This window comes from Passer montanus, unplaced genomic scaffold, assembly GCF_014805655.1.
Source record: "Passer montanus isolate IOZ18808 unplaced genomic scaffold, ASM1480565v1 scaffold61, whole genome shotgun sequence".
NCBI lineage: Eukaryota > Metazoa > Chordata > Aves > Passeriformes > Passeridae > Passer > Passer montanus.
Window position 1 is genome coordinate 2,204,837 of NW_024371149.1, and position 19,651 is coordinate 2,224,487.

Sequence of the window (19,651 nt, forward strand, 5' to 3'; positions counted from 1 at the left end):
AATTCATTTACCAGTTTTTTATGGGCTGCATGCAATAAGCATCATTTTAGGACTTCCTACAGACCTGCCAGGATACTGGAAAAAAAAGGCACATTTGCAAACTCTTCCACTGAACCTTTAGTGAAAGACTATTGTAAGAAGTAGATTCTGTATAGTATTCCAGTTTGTACTGTAATTAACAAATACTGAAACATAAAACTCTACTATATGGATCAATATTCAGTTTTAAAATAAAAAAAATCTGCTTTGAAAAATTGAGAAATATTTGCCCACAAGAATGCAGAAGTCTCCAGCTCTACCTCTATCATACCTGCAACATGCTCTGTTTCAGAAAGTGTTTACTTTCATTTTTCTATTTTCTGTGCTATTATATTTCCTTTCCTTAACAATCACAGAACATAAATAATATGCCTACTTCAAACTTTGAAGGACTGATTATGCTCTCAGTTACATTATTATAAACTAGAAAAAATAAGTAACCTGAAGTTGGCTAAGTTAGATCAGCACTTAAATTGCGAAAGACAAAAAAAAGAAAAAAAAAGAAATGAGAAGAATTGAAACCTGTTTATGACAGCAAAGTAGTGTGATAAACACTATGTTCTCCTGCACCCTCAAACAGCGTATAGCTGGCTACAGAATTTCCTCTCTAACAAAAACATTTGTTAAATACACAGATAAGGAAGACAGGTCATAAACTTAAACCAGCATCTTCCAGAAGAGAGGGCAGGATGTTGGCATGAGGTATGTTAGAGGATCACATGAGACCCTGAGCAGCCTTGGCACTGTTTGGTGATGACCACATAATTCTGAGGGGCTTGCAAGTCACGTAGAAATCCACACCACCTCCCAGTATTTTAACATACTCTGCTCTTCTTCAGTGTAGCAAACAACTCTGTGAGTTAGAAAAATCTTTCTCTATACATGTAACAGTAATTATAGTTTTGACTTGATTCACTGTGTTAGTACAGATAAATTGGGCATTATGGACATAAATTTATTTGGCTGAACAAAAACATGGTAATTGTTCTTGCTCATGAACGCTTCCAGTGGCTAGTGATGGACCTTCTGTGGCCATTTGAGGTCTTTCAAGCACACTTTTCCTTCCAGGTACTGGTGAGATGACAAGGCTTCACTCAAACACTGAAGTAGCACAGGTTCATAGATTATACAGATGTAAGGGAATACACTAATCATCTAATTAAGTTCATAAAGAACATATACAGAATAACCACAGACTTCAATCCCTCCTGCTTAAAGAGAGCCTCAACAGTAAATTCACTGGTACTCATCATTATATATTAGCATTATTTTCATTACTGAGTGAGGACTTCTAGCCTACTACTGCTTATTGAACATACATATTTATATCACAAATACAAGACTATTTAGAATAGAAAAGCAAATTCTGCAGCAATTAAAAAAAAAAGAAATTAAACAAAACCACAGTAAAACAAAAGACTGCAAGAACACTGAAAATGCTAGGAGACCCATAATTTCTCACAATCAAAACTGTGGGATAGGAATAATTGATTTAGCTTGAAAAGTTAATCCATACAAAACACATGCACTTCCTTTCTTGCTGTTATATCTTAAGAGGACTTCATAAGGTTATCAACATTTGCTCCCCCAGCCAAAGATAGGATATCTAGTACATGTACTTGTAAGCTAATTTGAAATAAACTCCAGCATTTGTTTCCACTTGCCCTTGTTTCCATGTCAACAGCATTTAATGAATGCATCATTCCAGGAAATGTCAATAAGGAGCAAAGAAGAATGAACAACCACTGAAAACTTCACACATGGCATGAATTCTTCACAATCATATCGCTTTAATGAAAATAGGTGAGGTCACCTGCAGGATTCACAAATGCTTTGTAATACATTGTGACCCAGATGATTTTTCACAGTTCAGTAACACCACGTTTGAAGTTTTCTCTGCAAACAATACACCCACAGGACTGACCAACTGTGAGTACAACAGAAGCAACCAGCAATTACTGTGTTGACTTCTGCTACTTTGATCTCTGGGTCATGACCTTTGTTTTCCTGCAATCTTCAAAGCAGACATTGGAGACTAGGCTATTTTAGAGGACACTGTTTTGCAAGCTATTTTTCTGTGTTTCTTGCTTCATATTGTAGCTAAAAGCTTTTAAATTTTCCTATCACCATTACATATTAGATATTCTGCTTTCCCTTGCCCAAAATATACCTTTACAAAATGTTAACACCCAAATACAGAAAGCTTCAACTACTTTGAGAAAAAAAACCCAGAATAATGTTTCAGTATAAAATGTAGTTTTAATGTAAGATTAGAAAAGAGCTCTAGAAATGAAATTATGGAAATGGTAAATCAATGGATCACCTGAAGAACCTGATCATAATTTCTTGACCAAGAGCATACTTTTGTATATTTTCCAAGTATTTTTTATAAAACCTAATTATTTTTAAGGTAAATAATATTACTTTTAACCTCTGTTTTTATGATCATTGTGAATTACTGGACCTTGGGTTTTTAAAAAAATTATTTTCCACATTTTTTTAACATCAAGATTTTGGGGGGGTTAACAGATCTTTTCAGTTTCTTGGAATTAGAAGATGAAGTAAAGCTTTGATTTCTAGCACCTTTCTCTTTCTGCTTGAGGAATTAAATACCCTGAACTCTAATTGAACTCAGTAGGAACAAAATTAAAGCTCAATGAAAAATGAAGCTCTGGTTCCAATGGTCACTACAAAAATTTACAAGAAGTTCCCATTCAGAACAAAACAAACAAAGCCAGTTGAAGTTATGGAGAAGCACAATGTTTGCATAATTCAAGTTTTTACATAATTCAACTTCACATGAAGGTAATCTTTTGATGGTTTCTGATAAATTTCTAAAAAAAAAAATAGTTTTAGGGGGAAAAAAGTTATTTCAAGCCATGAAAAAATGCTGAAACTGGAAGACAGAAGTTGTGTTCAAGATGCTTCAGAATCCTTATTGAAAACTAAGAATTAGCCACTCAGAGTAAAATTAGAAGAGTACTTGTAATCAGCTCCATCATGTAGATGATATACATTCCCCCAAAGACAGGCAGGTATATGGATTGATCGAGCCATGGGTTTGGGTTTTGAATCTAATGCTGTCTAGCAAATACATTTCATATAATGCAACAAATAATAACGGAAAAGGATCAGGAAACTTTCATTATAGCAGCAGAACCATAAATCATTCAACTAATTAGAAGCCCATTCTTCTTTCTTAAAAGTACTTCAATCAACCTAGTTTATATGGAAAAGAACAGCCAGGGTTTTGAAAAATTGAAGGGAAAGAAATTGGAAGCAATGTTGTAGTTTCCAGCAAATATATAAATAGAGTCCCTTCACACTCTGACATAGTGGTTTACCACGATGTGACCTAAAACTACCTTGACCTCTCTGAAATCAACATTTTTGCATGGAAATGAAACAAGGGACATGCTTGTTTTGATGTATGGCTCTGTGACATATTATAAATATTACATCACATAACCACAGAGGATGTCAATCAATAAGGAATTTTTTCAGAGAGCACTAAATGAACCATGGGTTCTTGCCTCTGAATGGCTCCTTTAACATACTACTTTTGCTTAAATGATTAATAGGAGACATATTGTCAGAAAACATACTTAAAGTGAAAAACAGTAAACTGTAGAAATATCATTCATTTTTTAAGCAATTTTCTAGAGCACATGTCACATAAATTTACATAGAGACAGCACTATTATAGTCTTGTAAGCTGGAGAGTAGGCATACCTTCCACTTAAGTGTGAAAGCAATAGGAAAATATTTTATTTAAAATATGCTGCTCTACTCCTAAAAACCAAAATGCTAAGCTGGATTCAAAAATGGAATCATTAACAGGTGAAAGTGTGACAACCTAGAAATCCTTCTCAAAAATTTGAAACAGACTAAAAAGTATATGTGTACATCTGGGACAGTAGTGCTGCTGTTTAACCTTCACCATTTCTGAATGCAATGAATTCAAGCCTATAAATTCCCCATAAACCTGCTTTTAGTCTTCTCAACTTCGTATTGTTTTATCCTAACTCCTAGAGCACAGTTTGGATTATCTGAAGATAAGATCAGAGTTTATTATATAAACCCTGAATACTGTGGATGATCCTAATAAAAAGAAAGCTCAGGCTTTGCAAGGCAAGGTGACCAGCACTGGTTGGCTCCAACTTGGCTCCAAATGCCCTTCAGAGCCAATGTGAAAAGTGCCAGCACACAAGGACTGAAATAATGCCTCAGATGGTAGCAAGAAAAAATACATCTAATGTCTTTTTTTTCCCGCATAACCAATGTTTCACCTGCCTTAAGGTTGTAGCTCTGAAAATTACATCACTTAGCAGACATTCCATAAGTTATGGATCTATATTCATAAAGCAATGTTTCAGTTTGACTTGCAGTATTTTATCAAGCCTTCATATTAAATTTCAGACAACATCTTATGTAATCTAGCTCATTGACATTACATTATAAAGATAGTTTGGGGTTTTTTTATCAGAACTTAACTGCTCTGAGTGAAACAGCACAATAGAGGAGGAGTCATTTATTCTGTGTTAATAGTGCCTTGATAACTACAGTAGAAGCAACTTAGCACCATATCAAACATGAACAGAAGACAAGGCAACTGGCTATCTCAGGGGAGTGATTTTTTTTCCTTTTTTTATCACCTTTCACCCTTAGTGAATGCAAACCTTGCCTTAAAGAAGGAAATGCCATGAGTAGGGGTATATGAATACTCACATATAGGAAATCATGTGCTCACCTCCTCAACTCAGACATGCGCTATGCAGCACTCAAATGTTTCTTGAAACAGGGCTCCTGAGTATGATCTCACTGAAATGGGGGCTACTCAAATTCCCAGGTGTTTCATGGCAGAATGGTACAATGCTTTCAGAAGAGAGTAGGTGTTTGTTTGAGACTCTGGGTTGATTTTATTTTAGTATTTTTCCAGTAGTAAAACAAAACTTTTATGCCTTAACACATCTACAAATGAAAACACTAACCTGTATCTCTGGTAGTCGTCTTCATCCTTTTCTTTGCAGACCAGTTCATTTGGGCAAGCAATGTTTCCAAGCAAACTGAGATACTGTAATGAGGGCACAACTTCAGCCAAATGGTCCAAAAGGCTTTCTAATTCTGTTATGTGTCAAAGGTAGTGGGTTAAGGCTTCAATGACATTAATGAAAAAAGCATTTGGAGTTGCATCACTGCTGATTTAAACATACATTTCAATAACTGACAATCAAATTTAGTATGGCATTCAGGAAAATGTCACATTAATTGTTCCAAGGGCAAACAGGGATAAACTTCAGTCAGTTTTTTGGCATGGAATGAAAGAATTGGGCTGTTTTGTCATTCTTTTCTCCTCCTTTCTTTCCTAGGTGGTTCACTACAAAACATTAAAACTTTGACAAAATGATGGATGCTGTGTGGTAAAATGGCTAGCAATTGCTGGAGCCATGAAACTTTTCCAGCATGGAAACAAACAGTTAGTTTCACAGCACATTCATCACTAATATATTCAGTCCACTGGAAAATGAGTTCAAAAAAAAAAAAAGAAAAAGAAAAAAGTCAAACCACAACAACCCAGGTTCACTCCCAGCATATAAACGCTTTGAGTGTCACAGCAACACATTTGTAACTACTCAATTAGGATATGCCAATTAATGCTTTACTAAGTGCAACTTAAAGACTTCGGTGTTACAAATACTTTTTATATGGAGTTTTAAAGTCTTGTAAAGCATTACATTTTTCATTAAAAGAGCCTTATATTTTGATGTTCATGGGGCTTTTTAACTTGTATTTCTCAGAACATAAATAAGAAGGGTACACCTTCATTATTGTAAACCTGAATAAAACAAACAAGCAAACAAAGGTTAAACTGTCTTTAACCACTGCAGTACTCGAAATCACATGTTAGGATTAAGCCTAAGAATAATATTCAACCATTTGCACCTCAATTTGTTAACTGATCAAATAATTATTTAGATGTTATGGCCTAGTATGACAATATCTAAGACTTGAAATATACATTCTAATTTGCTTCAATTTACATACAAAGATATTGGTGTGATTCTCAAAAAATATGCCAGGCATGTGTGTGTGAAAAGTTTCCAATATTTAAAAATCAACTGACTTAAAAAACAGTAATAATTATTCAAAACCATTAAAGGATATTTCATTGCTCTGTTTTTCTTACCTCCTGCGGTTAGAGACAAACTATTGTTTTAAATTCTCAGTTCACTTTTGTTGCTATTATTTATACTTGATTTATGTGTTTCTGTTATCTTTGTTATTTTTAGTTGATGGAATTTACTTTATTTCTTCACCCCAATATCTTAAGGGCAACAGAAGCAATGCAGAATGGAGAAAACAGCTTCATTGTTAAAAATATGGTCTGCATTTTGTAAGCCTGAAATTTTAGCTTATTTCCAAACACACATGAAGATCATGCCAACAATTACTAATTATAGTATACTAAAATCAGTGTGTCTACACTCATAGTCAGTGTTCTTTTCCATAAAATCTAAGGAGTCATACTTAAATATTTTGTATGAGTGAGGAAAATGAGGGTTTGAAATAAGATCTACTAATTAATTGAAAAGATAAGAATGCTAACTTTTAATTTGGCTATGCCACATTACAGGATGCTTTATACCAGTAATTAATCTACCAAACCCTAAGAAAAAATTATCTTTTTGTAGCACCGTATGATTTGTTAGCTAGGACCAATTACCAATCCAAACTTCTTGCTCATTTTCATACCTGGACCTTAAGCTCACACATAAACTTTTTCATGGCTCTTTCAGGAAGTATGTGACTGTGATGGGAAACTCACAAACTGTTTTTCCACACATGTTCAAGTGTGGAAAAGGCTTTTTAAAAGTTTCCGAAGGCTGTTAGAGAAGTGCTTGAACCTGGCACCCTCCCTCACCCAGGAGCAACACTTAATTTCTCCCAGGATTGCTTAAGTCGCAAAAAGGCTCCCTGAGAGAAATAGTTTATTATTACAAAAGACAGTTATTGCCATAACAGCAATCACACACAGGAGGTTAGCTATTGCAAGGCTTTGATTGTATCTGGTAATTTCCTATCAAAAGGGAAAAAAAAAGCCCTCCTAAAAATAACACCCCAACAACAAAAAAATAACGAGCTATTCAAAATTTTTCCTTCTTTTATGAAGCAAACATGCAGGACTTTTGCTTCCCAGTTCAGCAGAGTTCTTGTGTATTTCTTGTGTAAAAGCTGTTCTCCCCAGAAGTTTGCTGAATGTGGAGCATGACATGTATTGTAACTCCCATCTGAAAACACAGCCTTCAAGGCAAATAGCAAAATGTACTTAGAAATGTAATGAAGAGCAGTGTCAGCCTAGATAAGCAAAACGTGTAAGACTATACCTCCAAAGCCTATGGAAAGCAAAACACAGAGACACCATATTCACCAAGAATTTTAGGTAAATAATAGAAGTTGATAATCTGCATTTCAAAAATCTAAATCTCCCAAATTTGGAAATTAGTGTTTAGATTCTAATATCTCATATCTAAACCCTGAGCATTTATTTTAAGATGCAAAAACACACGCTAAAAAGTATCTCAGGCAAGAGAATTAGCAGTTATATCATAAATAAAATAATTTTTCTCTTCTTTAGGACTTAGATATCTTTTCTTATCCCTCTTAAAAACAAAATGCAAGGTACAGATTGATTTTCCAAGAAGCCTCATCCACTAACAGCACAGTTATTTTTTACAAAGCATATACAAAAAAAATGATATCCTGTTAAAATTCTCATGATTAAGTGTTTCTCAGAGATGACTCATAAGTCATGGTGCACTTCTGGTGTAGTGTTTAGTTAATTAGCATGTCAAATACTTATTTAAATCACAATACTGGAACTATATGATGCCACCAAAAGCATCATGTCTTTCTAAAACAATGCTAGAAAAATATGTAGAGAGAAAATTAAAGCAAATCTGAAATTTTATTGCCAGCTTCATTTTTATGGTTTATTGTTGCAGTCCAAGCAGTGCCATATTAGTGCAATCACAGCCAAAGAGCTGCAAAATCCTGCTGTGCCACTTCTAAGACCAATTTCAGCTCCATTCTCTCCAAAAAAGAAAACCCACAATTAAATCCATGGACACTGCTAGTGAAAATGTATTTATTTATTTAGAGGTCTGTAAAAAAAGCTCTGGACTGAGCTGTCTAAAGTCAGTGTCACTGATCACCAGGTGATTATGTGACAGTGATGCCAACACTTACACTATAGTCTACCATTTGAAAAATGGTTTCAAGTACTGCTGTTGTGGTAATTAAAAAGCCTTAGTGTAGTAATCCATCTCCTAATTCAAGTGCCATCATTATCCATCTATTAATGCCTCTCTTTATAACAGAAATCAAACAAAATAAAAAAACTGTAGCAATCAAAATTTTAAAATCATCAGCTCTACAGCTCAAAAGCAATAATGTTCTCAGGAATTATACAACAATGGTTTCCTCCAAAAATGTAACTTGGTTTTCAGGAACAATTAACAGAAACACACTGAACGTACCTCGAAATTTCATCCAAAGGAGTGTACTTATTTCTTGCACTATTTCAAGTTTCAAATTAGGGAAACATTTAAAAGAACTGGGTATCTCTCACAGATGAACGTTTTAAAGCCCCTTCAGGCTGTTACAATGTGCATACCATACGTGCATATTTAGGCTGCTCACAAGCAGGCATACACAACCTCATCATCAGATTTTCTGTTCAGACAGACAAATGCTGCCAGCAACACTGAGACAGTAGTAATATATTTATTTGGAAAATTACAATACTATGATGGGTCCAGTTTAGCTGTAGAGTAATACAATTTCTTGCAAGTTTCACGGAACCAAAAATATCCTACAAATAGGCATGTTCTGACTTGCCTGTTTTCACTCTCTCTCTCATACTCAATACCACTGTTTTTGAGGCTCTGTCAAAGGCAGAAAGAACAAGCAAGAGTCCAAAGCAAATGATCTCTCTTCTTTCTCTAAGAATTAAGTGCCTCTGCAAGCTTGTAAAATTTTCATGTGTTTGTTTTGTAGAAATCTTGTAGCCTGGGCTAAAATTCTAGTGGCTAGCCAGGACTATGTCCCCTTTCAAAGCATTCAAAGATTAGGGAATATTACATTTGCACAAGGACAAAGTTGTGAACTCTGAGTGGGTAGTACCACCTGACTTTGTCAGTTTTAGGAGAATTCACAAGCAGGGTATTTTGATGCTAAGCTGTGTCTTTTGGCAGCAAGCATTGCAAAAGACTATTCTGTTACACTTCTAAGAGATTGAGTGGATTCACACAGAAACTATTGCATCATGTCTTACAGGTTCCTCTATTCTAGACTTCTGTGTTCTTCTGTATTCTCTAGCTGTGTCTTTTCTGCATATTTCCAGGGCAGAAGCACTGCATGAACCCTTTATGGAGAGTAATATAAGGTAGTGAGCACTAATGCTGGCCATCCCCACACCATAGCCTTTCTTCCTTCCTTACCACCATTATTGCTGTAACTGTATTCACACTTGTTCTCAGGAAAAACTGCAGGTCAAACCCATGCAGAAACATAATCCAAGCTAATTTTCTAAATTAATTTATTCTGTCTAAAAAAACTTATACATTTCCTATCTCACCATACAATTACTTTTTACCTATAGTTTGACATATGCAAGAGAATCTGGGATTTTCTTTTTGTCTACTAGCAATTCTTTTTATTAGTCACATACTCAAATACAGAAAAGTAACCACTCTTGTACTCTCACTCAGTCCTTTCCAAGTTGCTCCACCATTATCTTTCAAAAAGTCATTCCACTTCTCCAAAAGAGCTGCAGAAGAACTTTCCATGTTAGTGAACTTCATTGACTACAGCTTTTGGAAGTTCTTGGAAGCAAGGAGACATAGTAAAGAACAATCAGCATACAGTCAAAATATTTCTAAAACATGCACATGAGAATATCAGGAATATCATGCAGAATTCCATATCATCACATAGAAAGTCCCAAAACTGTCATTCAAAAGTTTTCTGCCAACTAATCATCTGTCATGAAGTTGCTGCAATCAGCCTCACATTAAAACAGCTGAATAACATTTCTGTGAGAGTCATAAATGAGCAAGTTACTTATATTTATTCCTAGCTGAAACATTTGCTTCAATTAAATTTATCACAAACATGATGTAGCAATCACAAGCTGTTCCACACACAAATAGCCTTGAATCAGAAGTTACCAATTCTCCTCTGAATGTAGTATGAAAAGATCTTTGCCACCTGAACGCTTTTCCATTAGAATGTGCTAGGTCTTCAAGGTTGGATAACCACAGAAATAGCTTTCAATATGCAAGTATACATCTCCCTCTTCTCTGTGTGCAATAGGATGTCACACACAGTCATTTGTATGCCACATTCTGGCTTGAACCCCATCTGGTAGCGAGATAGGACCTCGAGATAAGGCCCTGCTCACTGACTTTGAAACCACTTTGCTCAAGAAGAAAAAGGTGCAGAGTGGATGGTAATTAACTAAGTCCATATATCTCATGGAGAGCTTCCTGCATACTGAATATATGGGAAAAAAAAAAATCCCATTCTGCCTACTGGAGCAGCATTAGTTTTCTTTATGTAGCTGGAGTTGCCAGTGCTTTTAAAGGCATTTTAGAATCCCCATGGTTCCAAGGCTGCAGATTTGAAGACCACATTTCAATGTTATTAAGTAACAAATCATGACAAAGACAAAAATAAAGTAGCAGATCACAATTTTTAGAAAAATTTCTGATATCTGCAGCTCAGGTCCTGCAAGCACTGAACAGCAGAAGCTGAGCTGCAGATATCAGAAATTTAGAAATGTAGAACAGCATAAGGAATCACCTGGATGTGGACCACTTCTCTCTTCCAGGATGGCATTCACAGGACTTAAATTTTTACTTCAGAAAATGAATCTAAAATAATCTTTTCCAGAAGAAAGAATCTTGCCTCATTAGATACAGAAGTTCTCTAACAAGCCTCACAAATTTCCCTAAATCCAAAGTTGTGGTGTGGAGAACTGAGAAGCTTATGCAGGAAGAGTTCTGTACCGTTTCAGATGTCTGTTTAGAGGGAATCAGGAACCCGTGCATAATAGGAGAAATTTGTATCTTTAAAGTATTCACTCAATCGAAACACCAAGTCTTCAGCAGTTAATATAATGAGATTCTGGTCAGACTGGGACTTCTGTGTCTTCAGGCACTTGAGGACAATTTAGGAACAAGCACAGAGGCAAAATAAATTACCATCTATAGTTCTGGGGATAAGCAAATCTGTAACTATTAGAGATTATTATGAGACCTGTGTGAAGACAAATTATTCCAGAAGTACTTACTGGTATGTTGTTCAGTTGAGTTGTTGTTAATACATGCTGCTTTCAAAGACTCAAGAACATACCTAATCTGTCAACCTAAATCTGAATCAGCTCCTCCTGCCATAAGAAATGTATATACCATTATGGACATTCTGCCTGCTTCTAGATTTCCCATGGGAAATAGTTTGTTTTTTCTCTAAACCATCCAAAACCTAGACATAGATTCAATTTTAAAACCACAGAATATGCTAGTTGGAAGGGACCCATCAGGATGGCTAAGTTGAGCTCCTGGCCCTGCACAGGACATCCCCCAAGAGTCACACCCTGTGTCTGAGAGCTCTGTCCAATTCCTCCATGTGCTCTGTCAGCCTTGGTGCTGTGTCCACTGCCCTGGGGAGCTGTTCCAGTGCCCAGCCACCCTCTGGTGAAGAACCATTTCCTGATATCCAACCTAAACTTCCTCTGACTCCACTTCAGGATGTTTTCTCAAGTCTTACTGGACTAAGTAGAGAAATGGAGTTTTACTACAAAGAATCACAGATTTGGTGCATTATCAGACTTGTCTGTTTAGAAATGAGGCAGTGAACAGCTTCTAATTTTCAGCATGCAGGCATGTGTGTGTGTATACATATATATATATTCATATATTTGACAAACTATCTTTTGATAGTTTGTCAAATTTTGAAGCTCTCCTTTTGAGTAGTTTTGACAAATAATATAAAGACCAAAATGTAAAGGAAATTGAAAAGTCCATACTATATTGCTCCATACTGGTCAAGATCAGCACAGTGAAAAGGCACAAATCCTCACATTGCTATAACACCCACAGAGAAATAAATATATTTAGAAGTTTCCTGACTGATTCATAGTATCTAGTCACCACACTTAAAAGGAGAAATGAGGCTTCCCATTACAAGAATAGGAGGCTGCAGTCATAAGTCCTCCTCCAAAAGCATCTACCCCATCCATCCTGATCTGCACTGCTTTCTGCTGTCCACTGTGTGTGAGAAAGAAACTAAGATATGTTTCCCAAAGTAAATCAGACTTTTTAAAAAATAACCATAAAATATACATGAAACAAAGCATGTTTCATACATAATCCAACACTACACAGTGTTGATGACTCTCCTTTAGGTATTTCTGTTATATATTCTACACTTAAAAATATTTTAAACAGATTATACATTACAGAAAAGTTGAGCAATAACACATTTTTTTGATTGTGATATTTTCATTTGCTTCTTCCATTTGTAGTAGAAAAATTGGTAGTAGCCTGACTGTAACTGAAACAGGCAACCAGAAGAAAAAAATACCAGGTGATTGTTCTTAGTCTTTGCCTGATTTAGAGATAAGCTTTCACATTTGTACAGTATCCAGACATTATGTTAGAAGGGCCCAAATGTTATTTACACATGCAATGCCACACAATAAGTGAACCATGCAAAAGGAGTAGAAAGCTCTTATCAGAACTATCAAAACAGGATATGGATCAAAATGAACCAAGAATAAAAGGAGAAAAGAGTACAATTATATTAAGAGATACTCAGGAAAGCTCTCATATGTGTTCTAAAGTTTACATGCTAGTCCAATTTTCAAAGGGGTCAGTTTGGCTTTTTGTTTATTTTCATCTCTCTCTCACTCTCTCTCTGTATATATTTATGTATACATGGCAATATTCCACCCACTGAAGTTTCATTTCAGATCAGTATTCTTTGCTCACTTGTGTCCTTTATATAGTGCTACTGTCATATACTGAACAATCTTTTCTGTAATGTATTTCATTATTCTATTAAACGTAAATTTTTTTATTAATATTTTTCAAAGAATTCTATAGAGAAATAATTAATTAAAAGAAGTGATTCAGGTTCAAATAAGACCTTTTTCAAGCACAACATTAACATGGAGGAGAGGAATCTGGAAGGTCTCTGTGCTTCTGTAGACTGATGTATCCTCCCTACAAGAGATCACTGCTCCCCAGGGCTCAGGGTGTTAATGATGGACAGCAGCTAATTTTTCTTCTCTGGGCTGTCTGTGTACAATAGGTGTTGCACAAGTATTTCTGCAACTCCTCTATTAAATTATTTGCAGCACACTACAAAATGCATATATTATTTCTATAACCTGGGTCCCTCAATACTCTCAAAGCTCTAACTTCATAGTTTTTTAATTGAATTAAAAAAACTCCCAGGACATACCAAATCCTTCTTATCATGTTATCATTGACTTTGAGAGCTTATTCACTTGACAATACTATTCTAGTCTGTCTGTGGGACCAGCAGAAACTCTTTAAAGATTACTACTGACAGGATAATTTTTTTTCCTCTGATTTTGTTCACTGAGTTAGTATTCAGTACCTCCGCCCTCTTTTTGGGAAGTGTGAAACTCCTCGGGGACTGCCGCCCATAGGACAAATTTACTTAGGTGCTTTTTGGTCTTATGGCCACAGTTACACTTCATGGTTTGTAAATGGCATCACCAAAAATGTTCTTGTACATTCTTCACAAGTTCAGATTTTACCATGGCAGCAAGTGACAAAACAATAAAACCAGTTACTCAAATCCAACCCATAATACCCTCTACTAACCATAAATCTAGCCAAATATGTAGTACAGTAATGATTGTTACTGTTAAAGAGACATTCCTGGCAAATTTCCACGGCTCCAAGAAAGAAAGTTACTCTGCTGATTTTTATTTATTTGTAGAGTCAAAAATAAGTGCAGAAATGGTAGAATCTGCAGTTATTTTTATTCCCCTCAGTAGGAGGATTTTGCTTTAGTAGGAGGTAAATTGCTCTCAGTTTACATTGTCTGTAATAAAAGCCTGCAGTTGAGCAGTCTTGTCCTCACACTGCAATTACAAGGCCAGGGCTGTGGCGGGCTGTGCACTAAGACTCTGCAGGACTCAGCTGGCCTTTTGGCCACAGTTTGATCGCCCTTCACTTTTGCAAAATCATATATTACACATCTGCAAATCTCCAGATGGGTCAAAGTCTGAGAAAATTATGGAATAATCAAGAATATGCGCATAGACTTCCCAGATAATTAGTTATTACAGACCATTATCTGTAAGCCTACAGACTAGGGGCTCTGATTCAGCACAGTATTTAGACAAATGTTGGCATATTTATTCTTAATAAACAGAAATAGGCACTAACTTTAGGCATATGGAGAAGTGGCTGATTGGTTACAACTGGACTTAGTCATACATCAAAAGACTTTACTGTATTAAGACCTTGATTTGGAAAGTATTTTATGTGAATTTATACAGAACTGGAATACCAAGAAGAGAGTGACATGCTTTTTACAGCTGCAGTTGCACAGCAGCTATCCAATTGTGCATATTACCAGTTGCATGAAAACAGAGAAAATCATTAAAATTATTATGTGGGTTTAATTAATTTTATCTTTAATGCTTTAAGAGCTATTTAAAGTATTAAAACCCGAGAGCGTTTCACTGCACGCTCTATTCCACTAGAGGTCAGCCTGCAACAGAACCCCAAGCAAACACAGGAACTGCTGCACACGGGTAGCGCTGACATTATTTTCTTTCTCTATTTTATCTATTAGAAAGATTTCTTCAGAGCCATAACTTAGATCTCTCACTAAAATGGAGCAACAGGAAGATATAATGGTGCATTTCATTTATGAATGACCTGTAATAAATTACTATGAAGTATTCCAGGTGCCAAACGAGAGAATGCTTTGTCGGCACATGAACTATATTTCACATACTTTAATTTGGCTGACACATAAAACTCATTTGACATTTTGCAGGTATTTCTTTGAAAGGATATTTGGTTCTTGTTGAGCGTTAAGGTATGGAGGTGGGGTAACCTGGGTAACAGAAGGTCATTTCCAAGTAGATTGTTGTCCAAGATCAGTTCTTCCAAGTAACTGAATGTTTTCAGTCCTTCTAGTGACCTGCAAACGACAAAGGCAACAGGAAAAATGATACTGCACTAAATCAGGGAGGCCATTATGAGCTGAAATAAATATTTTAACCTTCCCTTTCAGGAGTGGGAATAGTTTTGGTTTGGGCCTGTCAGAAGAGTGAATGACAAGCATTAGTGGCAAGGGGAGTGCTGGCACTGCAACACATCCTTCACATGCTGGCAGGATGAAGGATGCGGGTCACTTAGTGAGTAGCCAGGATCCAAAACAAAAGGCTTCAGATATGGGGCCTGCAGGATGAATTTGTCAATGTCTTGTGCCTTCAGGCACCCAGCCTCGCCTGACCCTAACCTCCATTCCCAAGATAAATAACTCTGTCACAGTTCACCTTCATTCCCTGGACACAAATTTAAGTTGTCATCCATCATTTCTGCCAAGAAATATCATACCCTGCTAACAATAATAAATACAACTTCAACTATCATTTCTTAGTAGTTACCTTACATGCAATAATAGGAAATGTAGAAGGGATTCCCCCCCCCCGCCTTTTTATTAACTTCTTAATTAGCTTCTTGAGTTCATGTAAACAAAATGTTCTCTACAAAATAAAATGCAGAATTACTCCTGACAGAAAAGGCATTTGCTTTCTTCCTTCTTGGAACTTACTGTCCCACTGTCAAGCCACAGGTCACACTGCAGAGAGCAGCTTTAAAAAGGACCATTTGACAACATGGTAGTGAAGATGAAGTTCTGAAAGCATTAATTCCTCTCACAACAAAGCACAAAAAAAAAAAAAAACACCAAAAAAAAACCCAAAAACCAAAAAAAACTAAAAAAAGAACATTTCAGTACCTTGTTAAGGCATCTATCTATTCCAAGCCTCATTCTTAATGCTTGCTCATTCCAACAGTAAAAAAACCCCTACATATTAATCAACTAAGACACACAATATACAAAGCATATGCACAGGCACGCATTCACAGCTCATTCACCTACCAGACACCTAAAGATATGCTGAGATTGCATGACTTGACAGCTGATCTACTATGCCTACCAGTGGGAAGATCATCACTGTATCTCCTGGCTGGTTTATAGAATGTGATGAATAAGGGAGATGCAGGTTATAGTATTTATTCAGCTTCCAATGACATTTATACTGAGGGGATTTCCTCACCCTCCCCCCAGTTTTTGGCAAAGATTGAAGTACAAGCCTAGGTCCCTGTTAGAATGTTCCATAGATACAATTACTGGAGGAAAACACAAGTATTATTAGAAAAGACGATTTAACATTCATCTATGCAACAAAAACAATATACTGCTTTTATAGCTAGAACTTACAGACGACTTATAGATCACACTTAGCTCAAGCAACCAAAAGAAACCAAGTGTGTGACCTTTATGCGGGGTACTGCATACTAAACTATGAATATTCAAGTAACATTTTTGCAACACTGCAACGGTGTATTTCAGTCCAAGGATTCCAAAGTCGCTGGACTTGAAAGGGAGGTGCAACTATCACTTATGCCATTTTGATGCTCAGCAGCTGGACCTGAAGAAAATTTGCCACCTACACCCTATGGCATTTCTGTATTGTTACAGTGCATTGATACTGCAATTTCTGAACCTGAAAAAATAAAGGTCTCTATTATAAACATTTTACTGAAATAATCACTGCAGTAACAATCACATGTTTTGCATGTGCCTTTAACCAACAGTTTTGGGAAAAAACCTCAATTCAGTCTACATAAACCATTCACCAATAAAAGCTGTGCTAGCATGCTGCACTGAGCTAGCTATTTCAGCAAAAGGTCACAACAGACTTGGTTTTGCCAAAGTCAAGATTCGAGGAGAAAGCAGCAAACATCTTAGACAGTGCTTTCCACCAAGTACCTTTAAAAGGCAAAAAAACTCGGAGGAAGTAGCAGTGAGTCTATCAAGCTGTTATGAGTTTTCATTTCAGTTTGACAAACCTAGTTTAGCAAATGCCCCTTAAATACTCTTTATTATATAAATAGTGGATTATTTCCAAACCTCACATTTCAATGTATGACTTTGACTTGCCAAAAGAGTTCAGAGAAGGCCACCTCCTTGTCAGCACCACAGAGCCTTATGGGATGTTAATAGGTCCTTTGTGAAAAAACACTGCTTGGGCTCTGGTCAGTGTCAGCATCAAAATACACATTGTTCTTGAGTTATGTTATGCAAATATAATACCCTTATCATGAGAATCAGCAAATGGTTGGCAACTGGCAAGGAGAAGAAAGCACACATCCAAAACTGCTGCAGGGGAGGCATAAAACAAAATGACAAGCCATGAAGTGGGACAAAAGGCCTTGAAACACTAGAGGGAGTTGCCTATTGAAACAGCCTTTCTTTCACAACCCTGGGCTGAACACAAGGGTACTAGTTTCATAGATAGGCAGAGAAAATTGTGCGCAAATCTCCTTACACCTGTCTGGTTTTGATAATTTTTGCCATGTAATGTTATTAGCTGCTCAGTTAAAAAGGAGCCATGTTACACAGGGGGTTGCTTATAATTGCTGTTTTCATGTCATCAGAGCAGTGTGCACTTGGTGATTTAATCACCTAAATTCAGAGTCCAGGGAGATGGGAGGAGTTGCCACAGTACAGAGAGAGGGTGTAGCCATTAATATAAATTTACAGCCATATGTTGTTTTGCCATTCATGGAATTTTCTCTTTTCATCTTAAGCAGAAGAAAAAAAAAAAAAGCACCAAACAAAAATGGTAGGATGTGGCAGAGAAATAAAAAAGGAAAAATGTGTTTGCTGTCATTCAGTGTTGCTACCTATTGAATTCTATGCAACAGTTTCTACCACCATAATATATTAGGAAATATTGTCCAGCAGTTGAACTCAAAGTGTAAAAGTTTTAAGTACAATCCACACAAATTGTTTTATGGTACAAACTTCAGCAAGTCCCATACCTTCCATGAGCCTCAATTTCCCATCTGCAGATGAGGGATAAGAAAGGATTGCCATTGTGAATTGGTATGGAGAAAGCATTTTTGAGAATCTGAGACAGAAATCAGTAGGAAATACTGTCATTTTTATTTTTAATGAGGTTGAGTAAGTAGTATTAATGTACTCCAAGTATTTCCTTAAGAGCCCATTACAAAAGAGGAGTGGAATGCCTATATACACATAGCATAGGAAGAAGGACACAAGCAACCTAAGCGACGAGTATAAAAAGAAAAATCCCCTAAGAAAAAGAGCCAGTCTAAAGTTAAATCTGTACTGTTTTCTCATAGTTTATAGCATTAAAAAAAAGGTCTCTTCATGTTAGTATACCAAAACAAACACACAATCTCACCACAACAATGCAACCAGCACTGAAGGGCTGGTGGCAAGTAGGTGTTTCCCTTACTTTCAAAAGGCTAATAAACATCACTAAGGTGGATTGCATGTTGCTTGTCCCTGCTCTAATGTCATGAAAGCTGCCCATTATCTCACCCACAGGTACCGTCTCAGTTACCTCATTGCAGGGCTCACACTCTGCTCCCAGAGGAGAGCAAGTGTTGCCAAGAGATTTCCACTGCAATTTTCAAAGTCACATCAAACCGACAAAACATCACAACGTATTCAGTGCTGCCTCATTCAAAAAGAAAAAACTTTAAGTTTCCACTGTAATTAACCCTATCCTCGTTAAGATAATTATGATCAAGCTCCCTGTCACAGCTAATATCACAGCATCATTGCCTATGGCTCACGCTTTGCCCTCATTAGCTTACAAAAACACTGCGCTAAACAGGAAAGTGACTCCCTCTGCAAAACGACTTAAGATGTTCTGTAAGTAGACAGTAAATAATCCTTTAGAATATAAAGGTCTCAGAAATGTCATTTTTTCCAAGTCCTTTGGCTCATCAGTATGATTTCTTCCAGCTTTCTTTTCCCCAATTCAATCATGGTTTATAACAAAGTTTTAATCATAAAGGAATGTCATGACAGAGATTTTATTTTTTTTATGTATGTGTATGCATGGTAATTGTCAGCTACACTATTTCATGTGATCCCTCTGGCCTGACAGGGATTTGGTTACAATGAAAGTAAAGAGCAACTCTTCGTTTTGGTAATATTTGACAATGAAAATATGAGATTTTATAAATGAAAAAAAGCAGAAGCCTTGCAAGCAATAGACAAAACCTGGTACTCTGCAGTTGTCCTTGTTCAGAAAAACAAGCTGCTCAGAAGCATATGCTACAAAAGAAGAGTTCCTCACATTTCATCCCACCTCTTCATTAATAAGACAGCTGCCTCATACCTAATTGACTTTTTCCTCCTGTTTAACAGGAAAAGAGAGAGCAGTTAACAATATGCAAATGAGAGAGTTTGGGTTTAGCCTTGAAATTGATTTGCACTTTGTTGACAAGAG

The 19,651-nt window shown here is 36.3% G+C and overlaps 1 protein-coding gene across 1 annotated transcript in view; it reads right to left on the bottom strand.

Moving 5' to 3' along the window:
* The window catches only part of LRMDA (leucine rich melanocyte differentiation associated), a 606,126-nt gene that overhangs the window by 250,324 nt on the left and 336,151 nt on the right, over nt 1-19,651 (bottom strand). Inside the window, exons 3-4 of the mRNA XM_039727348.1 lie at nt 15,165-15,291; nt 5,031-5,170 (exon numbers count right to left, since the gene is read on the bottom strand). Of these exons, the coding sequence (XP_039583282.1) occupies nt 5,031-5,170; nt 15,165-15,291 (267 nt within the window). The remainder of the gene's footprint in view (nt 1-5,030; nt 5,171-15,164; nt 15,292-19,651) is intronic.